The sequence below is a fragment of the Amborella trichopoda genome, chromosome 5 (genome assembly GCF_054954075.1).
Source record: "Amborella trichopoda isolate Santa Cruz 75 chromosome 5, AtrichopodaSantaCruz75HAP2 v2.0, whole genome shotgun sequence".
NCBI classification, from domain to species: Eukaryota; Viridiplantae; Streptophyta; class Magnoliopsida; order Amborellales; family Amborellaceae; genus Amborella; species Amborella trichopoda.
In genome coordinates this window covers 38,232,918-38,245,537 of record NC_142340.1, presented here as the reverse complement: position 1 = coordinate 38,245,537, position 12,620 = coordinate 38,232,918, and the positions used below count along the sequence as shown (strand labels likewise).

Sequence of the window (12,620 nt, the reverse complement as noted above, 5' to 3'; positions counted from 1 at the left end):
ATTTATAACAATTAACTCTTCTAATAAATAAATAAAAGTCTACCAACATCTTTAAAAATAAAATTAACAAAAATAAAATTAAAATTTGTAGCATCCAAATTTGGATATGCATCAAATGGGTGGCTGCATTTATTTCATTTACCAAGCTCAAAGTTCAAAAGACATTTTCTCAAACTTTGTGACACACCAAAGTTATCAGATTTCACATCAGATGGTTGTAAGTAATTGTGACATCCCTATTCCAAAGATAAATCGTCTCATTATATACAATCTCATAAAAAATATACATAAAATGTACGTTTTTTACTTTTTATTGGGTTTTTGACACATTTAGATTTGTTATTTTATTTGACCAATCGGACCAGCTTACCAGCCTAGTTTTGAGTTTACCGGAACCAGTCCATGCCAGTTGCCCGACCCGGTTCGATCTTTCGAATAGTTATATAAGGTTAAAACTGCCTAGTGTCTAGATCTCCAAATTTCCCAAATTCGAGAAAGATCATCCAAACACAATATTTTTTCTTTTTGTGTATCAAAAGCTCGAGCTTCCAGACTCCAAAATTAGAATTTTCCAATCTAAAACAATCTTTTAAATATCGGAGCTTTTATAAAAGATAAGGTTCTATAAGATTTTTTTGGTAAGTACAGTTTGGGACTCCTTATATGGCTAATTATGCTTTATTTCCCTTTTCTAAAATATCTAATGGTAGTGAGTCTCTCTCATACACCAAGTCAAACCTTATAGCCACTAATGATATTTGCACAATCTAAAATAGATTACAATGGGCCACTCTTTTTAATTAAGATTTGTTAGACAATTGAACCATGCTCAACCGAATGTGAGTCTTCCTTCCTTCATGCATTTTTCATTATTGCATTTTGATTTTATTTCTTGAAAAAGGAGACAGATTTTCATGGACCATATTTAGTGTTCTTCTATTATGGTATACCTCGTCTGTGATAGTTTTTTTAATCTTTTTTTATTAATTAGTGGTGAGAGAGATAGAGAGAGAGAATAATTTGTCAATACTTATATAACTAGTGATTATCTGAATAAATAAGACAGAGAGAAGGGTATGCATGCATTATTACAAGCATGATAATACAGCTGGACAATCTGATGATAAAATACTGAGATTTTTTTGTGGCAATTTTTATTTATTTATAAATTAACTGAGAAAGTTAAGCATATATATGTGTGTCCACATGAGGAAAATAAAGAAGTAGGCACTAGATGATTTTTAGAGAAACTACAATTCTCCTCTCTGCCTCTACTCTGAAGCTCACATTTCATTTTCACACTTTCTTTGGTTTATTTAGAGGGAGCAGCATGGTGGTGAGTAAATAATTACTCTCTCTCTCTCTGTGTTTGTTGGGAAGGAGTGGGGTGATGCTTTGTTAGTAGATAGCTAAAATAACCATATTTCGTCTGTGTTGAAGAAGAAGCAGAAAGATGAGTTCGAGAAGTCGTAGATTGAAATTTTCTCTCTTGTATAATGTCTGCTCATAAAATTACTAACTCAAATTTCTTAACATCCTCCCCTCAACAACTTTTTAAAACACTAAAAAAATGTTAGTATTATTTTCTTTTGATTCTAACCCCATTTGACCCGTGTTTACAAATTTTTTTTTTTTTTTTTTGGTGCCGGTTTGAAAAAGGAATCCGTGCTGGTCCAGCAACCGAACCCGAAAATGAGTACGGTCTAGCACACAAGATGTGTCGGATCGTCACAAAAAATGTGTCGGTTTGGCATCGGCTCCTGAAGCTAGTCTGACAATGTTTTACGCTGGATTAGTACTACGAAAACATAGGTATAAAGGTATTTAGTCATAAATATTTTGACCTCTTCACTAGGGTTTTTATTAGTGTTTTAAAAAGCTATTGGGGGAAAATGTTAAGAAAATTGAGTCAAGGGGGGTTTTAATATTTTCTCCTATTATATATTATTGGTAGAGTCGAAGTAAGCATTTTTTATTTTTTATTTTATATATATATTTATATATATATATCGGGTTGCATGGTAGTTACTCTCTCTCTTCTCACTTTCTCTCTCCCCATTTTTTTCTCTCTTGTTGGCATAGTTAAAAGGAAGTGTTTTGATAGAGAAGCAGCCCAATCAAAATAAGTAAAGCCTCATCTCAAAACTCACAAAAATTTATAGTTTTAGTGTCAAAAAATCTTCAAATCATTCATCTCGACTTTGACCATTGTAGTTGGAAAAATAATTAAGATTTTAAATCCTAAAAATAATGTATATTACAGCATATCATCTGTTCATTTTGTCCTAAAATGTTTATGGATCTCTAAAATCCATATCCTTTTTTTAGCTTGAAATTTCACAGTGGGCGTTGAAAATTGATTTTAGTTGGAGATTTATTTTGCTCAAAGTGCTCTTTGGATGAAGATTCGAGGTGAATCCTTACTTTGTTTTCATAAAGCTTACGCGCGATCTTAGGGAAAAGAGTTTTTAGGTTTTAGAGTCTCTCTCTCTTGTCTCACTGTTCTTTAAGGCGTTTACGGTTCAAATTCCGAAGATACAAAGAGATATTTTCTCGTTTGTCATAATTTATTAACGGGTAACCGTTGCAGGGCATAATCGCAATATTTGTACTACTTATGGGTAGCTTTAACATGGGCTGGGCTCGTACATTGAATGGGGATGCCCAAGCGACAACATATTTCGACGTGTCGAGTTTCGGTGCGGTCGGCGATGGCAAAACTGATGATACGCAGGTCGGTACATGAAACTTTCATAAAGAGAAGCCACTTTCTAAATCTCCCTCTTATAATCTATCTGACTTATAATATGTTCTTTTGAAGCGTAAGGTTTTTACCTACTCCTTCAATCACAAGACCTACTTTGGTCAAGTTTTTCAATCTGAAATTTTATGAGCCAATTGAAGAATTACTAGATGATTATTCTAAAAAAAAGATTAAAAATTGAATTTTCTATCTCTTAGATCTCACCATGGTTTGGTTAGAAAACACGACCTGTGAACATAACCCAGCTTTGGGCCGGGGGTGGTTAACTGGGAACCGGTCAGGTAATAGGGTATAATCGGGCAGGTCCCGATCAGGCTATAAAGGGTAAAATTATTTTTTAAAAAAACTCAAAATATATCAAAAGTATGCTCAAAGAATAGGTAAACAAAATACATCCAATCAGATTAAAAAAGAGGTGAAAAAGTGAATTTGTGTCCAGAGGTATTTTAGAAATAATCTTAGAGAAGGTAAAATACAAAAATAAGTATTTATGAAAAAAAAATACTTTCCAATCTTTTTCAAAATAATAATAAAACCGCTATAAAACCGATTACAAATAAATTACTTATTTTTTTGGTTTTTTATAATTTGTTTGAATTTTTTAAATTTCTTAGCGTGACCTCCCTAAGCGGCCAAAACGGGCTACGGCCAGTAGCTGGTTCAAGGTAAGCCGGTCCAGTCCAGTCAGTTTTGCGAACACTCGATCTCGCCATCTAAGAATAAGGTGGTATCTTTTTAATATTAAGACATTATTTTTTTCAAATGCATACATGATGCAATTAGAACTTTTCTTAATTAAGAATATTCTATGGGTCGAAGAGATTACATCATCAAAGATCTGGTTCCCAATATTAATTCTAGACGAGATGTTATGCGAGGGAGTCAATGTGCATTCTACCCCCTTGGGAGTAGTTCCTCTCTCTCACGAACGGCGGATATGAGACTGACCTTCATGCGCAAGGATAAAGCAAGTGATAGTGATCCCTCTTTAACTTTTGAGTTTGGTTTAGAGAGGAAAATTTTTTATATAAGTATGCAACCTTATAATGTAGAACTATAGATGCACCTTAAAAATCTATTGAAAAAGGTAGTTTTAATATTGAAAAAGGTAGTTTTATTGTTGAAAAACTCTTTGATTGATCATCTCGATATCGAGTTCTATGACTATGAAAGATAAAAAGATTTTAAGTTTCAGAAATAGTGCATTTTACAACATATTTTCTACACCGTCCATTTTCAAGATTTTCATATGTTTATAGATCTACTTGATTTTCACCATTCATTAAATTTAAAATTTTATAATTAGATATAAAAATAGATTTTGAGATAATCTTAAAAACATTTTACATCAAAATTATATACCATGATAAATTTGAAGGTACACCTTACCTCTACACCTACGGATGTATCTGTATGCCAACTGCACCCTTTAGAGAAAGATGAGGATAAAAGGTTGTTTAGTGGGTCGGCAGAGCATTTTCTATATGAAAAAGTTTACATAGGGTTGCAACCTTATCTCTACAGCTACGGATGCACCTAAAAAATCCATCGGTAAGGATAGTTTTAATGTTGAAAAACCTTTTGATTGATCATCTCGATATCAAGATGTATGACCATGAAAATAAAAAGATTTTAAGTCTCAGAAATAGTATATTTTACAACATATTATCTACAGCATCCATTTTCAAGATTTTAATATGTTTATAGATCTACTTGATCTTAACCATTTTTAAAATTTAAAATTTTATAATTAAATATAAAAATAGTTCTTGAGATAATTCTAAGAACATTTTACATCAAATATACCATGATAAAATTTGAAGGTGCACCGTACCTCTACAGCTACAAATGCATCCGTATGCAAATTGCACCCTTTTTTTTTATATATATAATATATAGTGAGAATTTTGAGAGAAAGGGTAGATGATTATATTTTGTTATATTGTTTTGGTGTTAGGCGTTTTTTAAAGCATGGGATGCAACGTGCAAGAGTATGAGTCCCTCAAATCTCATCGTTACGGGCGGGAAGTCCTTTTTACTCGCTCCCCTCACCTTGGAGGGCCCTTGTCATTCTACTCCGATCACCATTCAGGTATGCACCTTCGAGAGAGAGAGAGAGAGAGAGAGAGATCACAACTGGTAAGAATGCCTGCACACTCTCTTCCGATCACCATTCAGGTATGCACCTTCGAGAGAGAGAGAGAGATCACAACCGGCGAGAATGCCTGTCCACTCCTTGATCGTTTTGCTCCTAAAAGAAAAGTTGGGTTTAGTCCAAAATCAGTCAAGAACAGTGTTTAACCTGTTATACTACCTGGTTTTTATGAGATAAATTAACAAATTTTTTTAATATATATATAGTTTTTTATTTTTTAGAAATCCATCCAGCTGAAAGTGATTGTCGAGGCAGACTCATTTGAATGTTATAAGATGAATTACATTAGAAATGCAAACTTCATAATCATTGATTTTGCGGTTGGAAGAATTGAAAGATGTGTGTTGATGTGGAGTGCCAATTCGTTCATGCATGGTTTTGAAATTGGCCGAAGCTATTTAGACTCGACCGAGTAACTCGGCCTTGCTCTCTTGGCTTGGCGAGGGAAATTTAAAGCCAGTTGGTTCTACAGTAATTTTATAAATTATTGTGCAACCACTGTTAGGGAGGCCCCACTATCCCTCGGCATAACCAACATGCCATTAGCTATTTGCTGTTAAAAAATTGCACAGCAAATATACCGTTAATGTGTTTTTCTTCATTTTTTTTTTTTAAAAATAAACTTAACTCGGGCGAGTCCAAATAACTCAACCTAGTACATCGCTTCGGCCAAGGCTCGAGTACCTTGGTCGAGTCGAGTTTTTGAACTCTGGGTTCATGTATACCGGAAAAAAAAACTTCTATGGCAAATGAATTAGCTAAGGCGGTTGTATCTGCTGGCAGGTGAATGACTGTTTGAGCTAATAATGTTACTTTGTTGTTTGTTCTTACGGATGTATTAGGATTGTTTAATTAGCGTTTGGCCTGGAGGCGATATTAACGGATGTAATATGTTTTATTAAGCAATAAAGTTAGGTAATCTTCTGTCGAGAGAGAGAGAGAGCACAGAAGGATTACCTGTTCCACAGAATTAAAAAATTGCATTTGTTTTATTCCTTTGAGTGCAGGTTTTTGGAAGCATTGTTGCTTATCCAGACACAGATTCAGTTTGGGGTGGCCATTTAAATGAGTGGATCGCCATCAAACTTACGAATGGCCTTAATATCGAAGGTGATGGCACCATCGATGGCAAAGGACAACTGTGGTGGCCCAAAAGATGCATTGAAAACCAGTTCCATGTAATTTTCCTCATTCAACCTTAAGTCCATATGTGTGTTACTACTATTACTACGAGGGGAAAAGCATGTCATGGTGCCGATAATGTTTCTAATTGTTTAGTTTGGTACATGTATGATCATTAAATGTTTTAGATTCCTTCATTCAACTCAAGATATGTGTTTTTTTAATGGGTATTTTGAAATTAAATCGAAAAATTTGGATAAAGCGTTAAAATTGGCAATCTCTGATTGGTAATTTGATAAATTCCGAATATGATAAATTATTACAGTGCAAATTTTTATTCGGCATTTTTTGATATTCTTAACATAAGAACTTGGATGACGATAAGCTTTGGCTTCCGTGCCCTCCTTTGATTAGGAAAATAAAAAAAAGTGGTACAAGAGAGACCTCATTCTCACATTAAAGTTTGATATTATTTGAATGGAGGAATTACACTCGACCACTTGATGTTGGCATTGGATGGGTGAGAAGTTGTTGCATCCTATTCGAAACCCATCTACTACATAGTATGCTTTTCTTTGTTATTACGGGATTATGTATCAAATTTCATGATTTTTTCTAGTCTTTCTTTTACCAAATGGGAGAAAACTATTTAATTCTAATGGTGAGATTTGTGGTTGTTGTCAACAGGGATGTTATGAAAGGGGTCCTGCGGTAAGTCTTCCTTTCCTTTTTTTTTTTTACAAATCTTTTATGTTATTTTATTTTAATTTTTTAATTTTTTAGGTAATGCAGTGATGATGAGAGGCCCTACCCATTATCCATTTTTCCTTTGTCGTTGTTATTTTCACCACTGCCAACAGCACCGGATAAGAGTACCTTACAAATTGTAATGAGAAACGAGAAGAAGAAAAAAAGAAAGCTTGGAAATTGAGTATTTATTTCGAGGAATTAAAAAATTAGTCATAAATAATATAAAAGTATTTAAACTTAGTTGTTAATGATTATTTAAATTTTGTACTTTAGAAGCACTCTAAAAATAGAAAAATGAGTTTCGAATCAAATCTTAGCACTTATAGCATGCTCCTGTGGGAGCATAGTGTACATGGGAGCATGGTGTACACTAACTCTGCCGGAGAAAAGATTTTATGGAAGATTTTTTTTTTTTTTTTTGAATTTTTGGGATCTCATGATTAAATAGTTATTTCCAAATAAAAAAAGTTGGATTTTGAGTTCTTCAACAACTAAATCTTGCCCTCCATAAATGGTACATTCGATGTTCAATCTTGAAGACATTAATTTTTTTCTTGATTATAGAACATGCGACTTGAAAAATTTCTTTTTTGAAAAACTTCTTTTTTGAAGTTGATTTCTGCGATTAACAGGTCACATCCCAAAAATTTGGGGTCCTTAAAGTATTCCTGCCTTGAAATTTAACTGAGGGAGCAAATGGACATCATGCTCTCTCGAGAACAGCATATCTTTTGGCATAAAATTTCAATACATCAAAAAATAATAGAATATAAAATATTTTAAAACCTATATTATATTTTTAGGTTAAAATATTTGAACTAAAAATAAAAAAACATATACTTGTTGATTATGGAAAATAAAATGGAAATAATTTTGGAAAATATTTATAGAATAAAATTGATTGTAAATTCCTTTTATAGAATAAAATTTGGTTCTTTGAATTTCAAAGTCTTGAAAATTATGAAAAAATAGATAACTATGGTTTCCTTTGCCATAGCCAAGTGAACATAATTATATTTCTAAAATTTGAAAGAGAAATTAATAAATAATTATTACAGTTAATTACTAATAAGTATATTTATACTTTAAGCATTACAATTGTAGTTGAGATGTTTTGTATTGTGGTGTGGTTTTTATAATGAATCAATCTTAATCAATCCAATTTAAGGTTAATTGTGGTTTTGTGCAGGCATTGGCTTTCCATAACTGTGATAATTTGTATGTGAGAGGCCTCCACTTTGTGAACCCAGGTCAACAACATATGAAAATAGAGGACTCCACTTATGTTTACATGGAGCAACTGCATATGACAGCACCAGGAGACAGCCCAAACACCGATGGCATACACATCCAAGGCTCTCAGCATGTCACCATTAAAAACTCTACCATAGCCACTGGTCCTCCCCTCTCTCTCTCTCTCTCTCTGTCTCTCTCTCTCCTGCATCTCTCTCTAAGATTTTCATTGAAGTAATCTCTTTTTCTTGTGAATGTAATCAGTGAATTTTCCTTATTATATTGCAATAAAAAGGGCTGTCACTTGGTGCGACGGTAAAAGGCTCCAACAGCCAGCACAAGAGCGCGGGTTCGAATCCTGAGAGCGGCCACTTTATGCATAAGTCAAATGTTTGAACGGTTTCCAGCCCACCCCTCTTAGACCAGCTTATGTGGGACCAGCACCGAATTACGGCCCTTTTGCATTGCAAATATAAATTGTTAAGTTTTACTAAGTGGCTCTATTTTTCGGAGGGGTGAATTTTTGCTTTATACAGTAAAAACTTTGAGTTGATTTCAAATTCTGCAATTTATATGATCAGCAACTGTCCTATGATTTGAATAAAAAAGTGTATTGTGTTCCCATGTTTCGATCAAGATTTAATTCTTTCCCAGTAGGATTAAGTACTATGAAATGAACTTTCTCTTGAAAGGAAAGTAACATTCCTTAAATATCTATATGGCTGACCATATTTGTTGTAGGTGATGATTGCATTTCCATCGGTGATGGCACTTATGATGTAAATATCTCACAAATCGCATGTGGACCTGGCCATGGCATAAGGTAGCTTGTTAATTTCATTTTAATGCACAATTTGTTCTTCCTTTTTCTTTTCTTTTAGTTGTTACTATTGAGAATGTGGTTATGGATCCAGTCACTAAATGATACAAATTTGCATTACCTATCATGCTGCTTTCTACTTTCGCAAAAGCGAGTAATTGTTGGGAACCGGGACTTGCTCGATTATCCCCCTGTTGTGGCAGATCTACCTGATGCTGATCAAGATTAGATGGATTCAGTATTTTTATTTTTCTCCATCTTTTGAATAATAAATATAGTAGTTTCATTGCTTTATCTTCCTCATCTATCTTCATCCCGATGCTCTCGAGCTAAAAAATTATGTTGTTGAAATTCATTCAAGTGTTCCGACACTTTCATACCACCTCTCATCCTCAAAGCATGCAATTGTAATTTCTAAAAAAATTGATTTTTGAGGGACTATGTTTGGTATAAGCATTCTAGCTTTGCCCAAAAATATGCTGTGATTTTTTCTCCTAAGATATTAAATGATATTTAATTCACTAAAGGGAATTGTGGCAAGTGCCTTCTTATCCAATTCTTCCCAATCATGATCATTCATATTCTTTCATTTCTTAGATTTTCCTTGTAGTTTTATAAAGATCTTATTGTACTAATATATCATGAACTTTTATTGTTCAATATTCAAAATCATTCATTCCATCGAACTTCTCTACTTCAAATTTGCAACTAACAAAAACGTAAATTACTGAATTACTGCACACTTTTTTTGAGCTCTAATAACATTTGTTGGGAACGAAGGCCTGCTCGATTACCCCTTATTGTAGTGAACCGTTCTGATACAACAAATCCAATGCCTTGAAACCAACTCGCTTGTCACAAGCAAATCGATTACAAGAAATCAAGACATCCAAAACTAGTACATTGTGAAATAAATTTGAAAAAAGTAAAATAAAAATCAAGAGAAGCAAAATAGGGAATACAAAAACACAACAAGGCACTAGAAACAATAATTCAATCATAAATACACAAATATACGTGGTTCACTCTAATCAGACCAAATATACGGGCCGTCATCAAGAATGAACGCACTATCAATGGAGGAAATTGTGAGTTTTGTGCGTTTAGAGATATTACCTTGAGTTTTGTGCATTTAGAGAGATTACCTTACAATGGCAACAAAAACTCAAATTGATTTTTCCCTACCATAGAAATAATACCAATCAACGTCTTTTTTTGACATATTTAACCAACTTTGTTGGAGCAAAAAAATTTCAATAAATCTAGCCTAATACAAGGGCACAATAAAGGTAGGGCTTACCAAGAGTTCCCCTCATGAACTTTTCTCTGTTTAAAATGACTTTTATGTGGCTCATCAAGGTTATTTTATCTTCGATCAAAACAGCCTTAAACAATGAGAGAAATACCTTATGGTTGATTTTGTATCACCCACCCAATAATAAATAATTATCGATGTTTAAGAGAATTTTTATCCATGTTTAAAAGAATTTTGTTAATTGCTTAGCCAAAAGAATATTTTTTATTTCTTGTGTTTTTCTAAATGTTAATAACTTGAGGTATTTCTTATGCAGCATTGGAAGTCTAGGCCAAGGTGGGTCCACGGAAACTGTGGAAAGGATATATGTTTGGGACTCGTACTTCACTGGAACTACAAATGGGGCAAGGATTAAGACATGGCAGGTGAGTAAACCTCTACTTTTCTTGAATAGGAAGCATTTTACACAGATGGTTAGCGGAAAATGGGAATGAATTGGTCATTTGGCCCCTGTTGAAAAATTTGCAAAATGTGTGAACGAATTGGTCATTTGAACCATGTTTAAATTTTTGGGCTAGGGTTTGATTGATCTGTTATTAAAATTTAGAACACTATGTTCCAAGCTTGATTTCTATCTGAAGTACCAAAAATAGAAAAAAAATACCTCCTTTAGAAAAAATATATTTTGTGTTAGAGATACAAGTAATTTATATTCCATATAATCAGATAACCAACCTTCTGAAATTATTATCAGTAGTCATCAAGCTATTTTTATGACGTTTTACATGGGAGAGGCCTAGGATACGAACCTTCCTAGTGCAAATCAAGCTCCAGTGCCTAAAGGATATGAATAATCTATGTATCTGAATTTTAAGAAATTAATATATCAGAATTCTTGTAGGGCGGATCTGGATTTGCTAGAGACATTGCATTCCAAAATCTCAACTTCTGGAACGTGGAAAATCCTGTTATCATCGATCAGAACTATTGCCCACATACAACCTGCCAGGATAAGGTAACATCTCTCTCACACACGCATACACACACGCTTGAACACGCTTACGCAGAGCATTTGTCATGCATATTCTGTCATATGTCTAAGTAAATTCACTAACTCTACCTAATATTTTTCTGTTGCCTTATCTACTGACCTATTTTTATTGATTTATTTGTATAGAAATCAGCTGTTAAAATTAGCAATGTGAAGTTCATCGGTCTTTATGGCACTTCGGAGAAGCCATTGGCGGTGACGCTGGATTGCAGCCAGACTGTCCCATGCACTGACATAGTGTTGTATAATATTGAGCTTAATACCAGTAACGCTTACTACAAGACCACCTCTTACTGCTCCAATGTCCAGGGCACCGTAGGAGGTATTTGTTATCCTGCTGTTCCATGCTTACATTACGTCTGAAAGTCAAAGGCGGCCACAGGATTCGAAGAACAAGAGCGAGAAGACTATCTTCTTTCTCTTTTTCTCTCTCTTCTACGCCGGATCCTGTGTATAAGGAAGCAAATAGAGAAGCAGATGAGTTAGCGAAATAAGCGGTAGGTGAAGAAGGGTATCCCTGAGAGTCTTCTGCTTTCTTTTAATAAAGCAAAACAATGTTGTAACCTTTCCTCTCAGGATTAATAAAAAGGAAAAAGTTTATATAAGGATGCAACTTTATAATGTAGAACTACGAATGCACTTTAAAAATCCATTGGAAAAAGTACTTTTCATGTTGAAAAATCCTTTGATTGATCATCTCAACATCGAGATCTATGAAATAAAAAGATTTTCAGTCTCATAAATAGTACATTTTACAACATATTATCTACACCGTCCATTTTCAAGATTTTCTTATGTTTATAGATCTACTTGATTTTAACTATTTTTGAAATTTAAAATTTTATAATTAGATATAAAAATAGATTTTGAGATAATCCTAAGAACATTTTACATCAAAATTTTATGCCATGATAAAATTTGAAGGTGAACGTTACCTCTATAGCTACGGATGCATTTGTATGCCAACTGCACCCTTAATAAAATTATTGTAATGTTTATAAAAAAAAGCGAGAAAAGGAGGATCTTTTTCTTCATCTTATTTGTTTTTTCATTAATTAATACTGATGTTTGAAATTAAGCCCTCATCTTGACTCATAGCATACAATCTCAGTTATTAGAGCGAGTATATGGAACATATTTAGGTTGAAATGTATAAGAGCACTCCCACGTGGACCATGCGCGGTGCACGTGCACCTACATTCATGTGTATAATGACAGATGGGTGCTTGAGGAACATTGTTCACATCACGCGGTAGGATAGATGCGTTAGGGCTTGTTTGGCTCCATGGGTTAACAAATAGAGCTTGTGAATTAAAATCTTGACTACGTTAAAACTTAAAACCCAGTTACTCAAACATGACTTGTACGGATGGTTTTGAACGGTCCCCAAATTATGCAAATTTCATGTTTGGATCATTTTTTGTATGATTTAATTTGCTATTGCATTCATAGAGAGAACATATCAAACTC

At 33.7% G+C, this 12,620-nt stretch overlaps 1 protein-coding gene across 1 annotated transcript; it reads left to right on the top strand.

Moving 5' to 3' along the window:
- Window positions 1-2,258: 2,258 nt before the first annotated feature.
- Window positions 2,259-11,557, top strand: LOC18428417 (putative polygalacturonase At3g15720). The gene is made up of 9 exons (XM_088866280.1): window positions 2,259-2,734; window positions 4,722-4,856; window positions 5,927-6,097; window positions 6,729-6,752; window positions 7,981-8,188; window positions 8,766-8,847; window positions 10,416-10,524; window positions 11,001-11,114; window positions 11,277-11,557. Exons 1-9 carry the CDS (start codon window positions 2,618-2,620, stop codon window positions 11,511-11,513), a joined length of 1,197 nt encoding a protein of 398 aa, XP_088722406.1. The 5' UTR covers window positions 2,259-2,617; the 3' UTR covers window positions 11,514-11,557.
- The last annotated feature ends 1,063 nt before the right edge of the window (window positions 11,558-12,620 follow it).

Bases quoted from the DNA above. Each gene is read 5' to 3' on its own strand.
- LOC18428417 (XM_088866280.1), top strand. From the start codon at position 2,618: ATGGGTAGCTTTAACATGGGCTGGGCTCGTACATTGAATGGGGATGCC. The intron at 8,189-8,765 runs GTCCTCCCCTCT...TATTTGTTGTAG, and splicing joins AAACTCTACCATAGCCACTG to GTGATGATTGCATTTCCATC. The intron at 10,525-11,000 runs GTGAGTAAACCT...GAATTCTTGTAG, and splicing joins CAAGGATTAAGACATGGCAG to GGCGGATCTGGATTTGCTAG.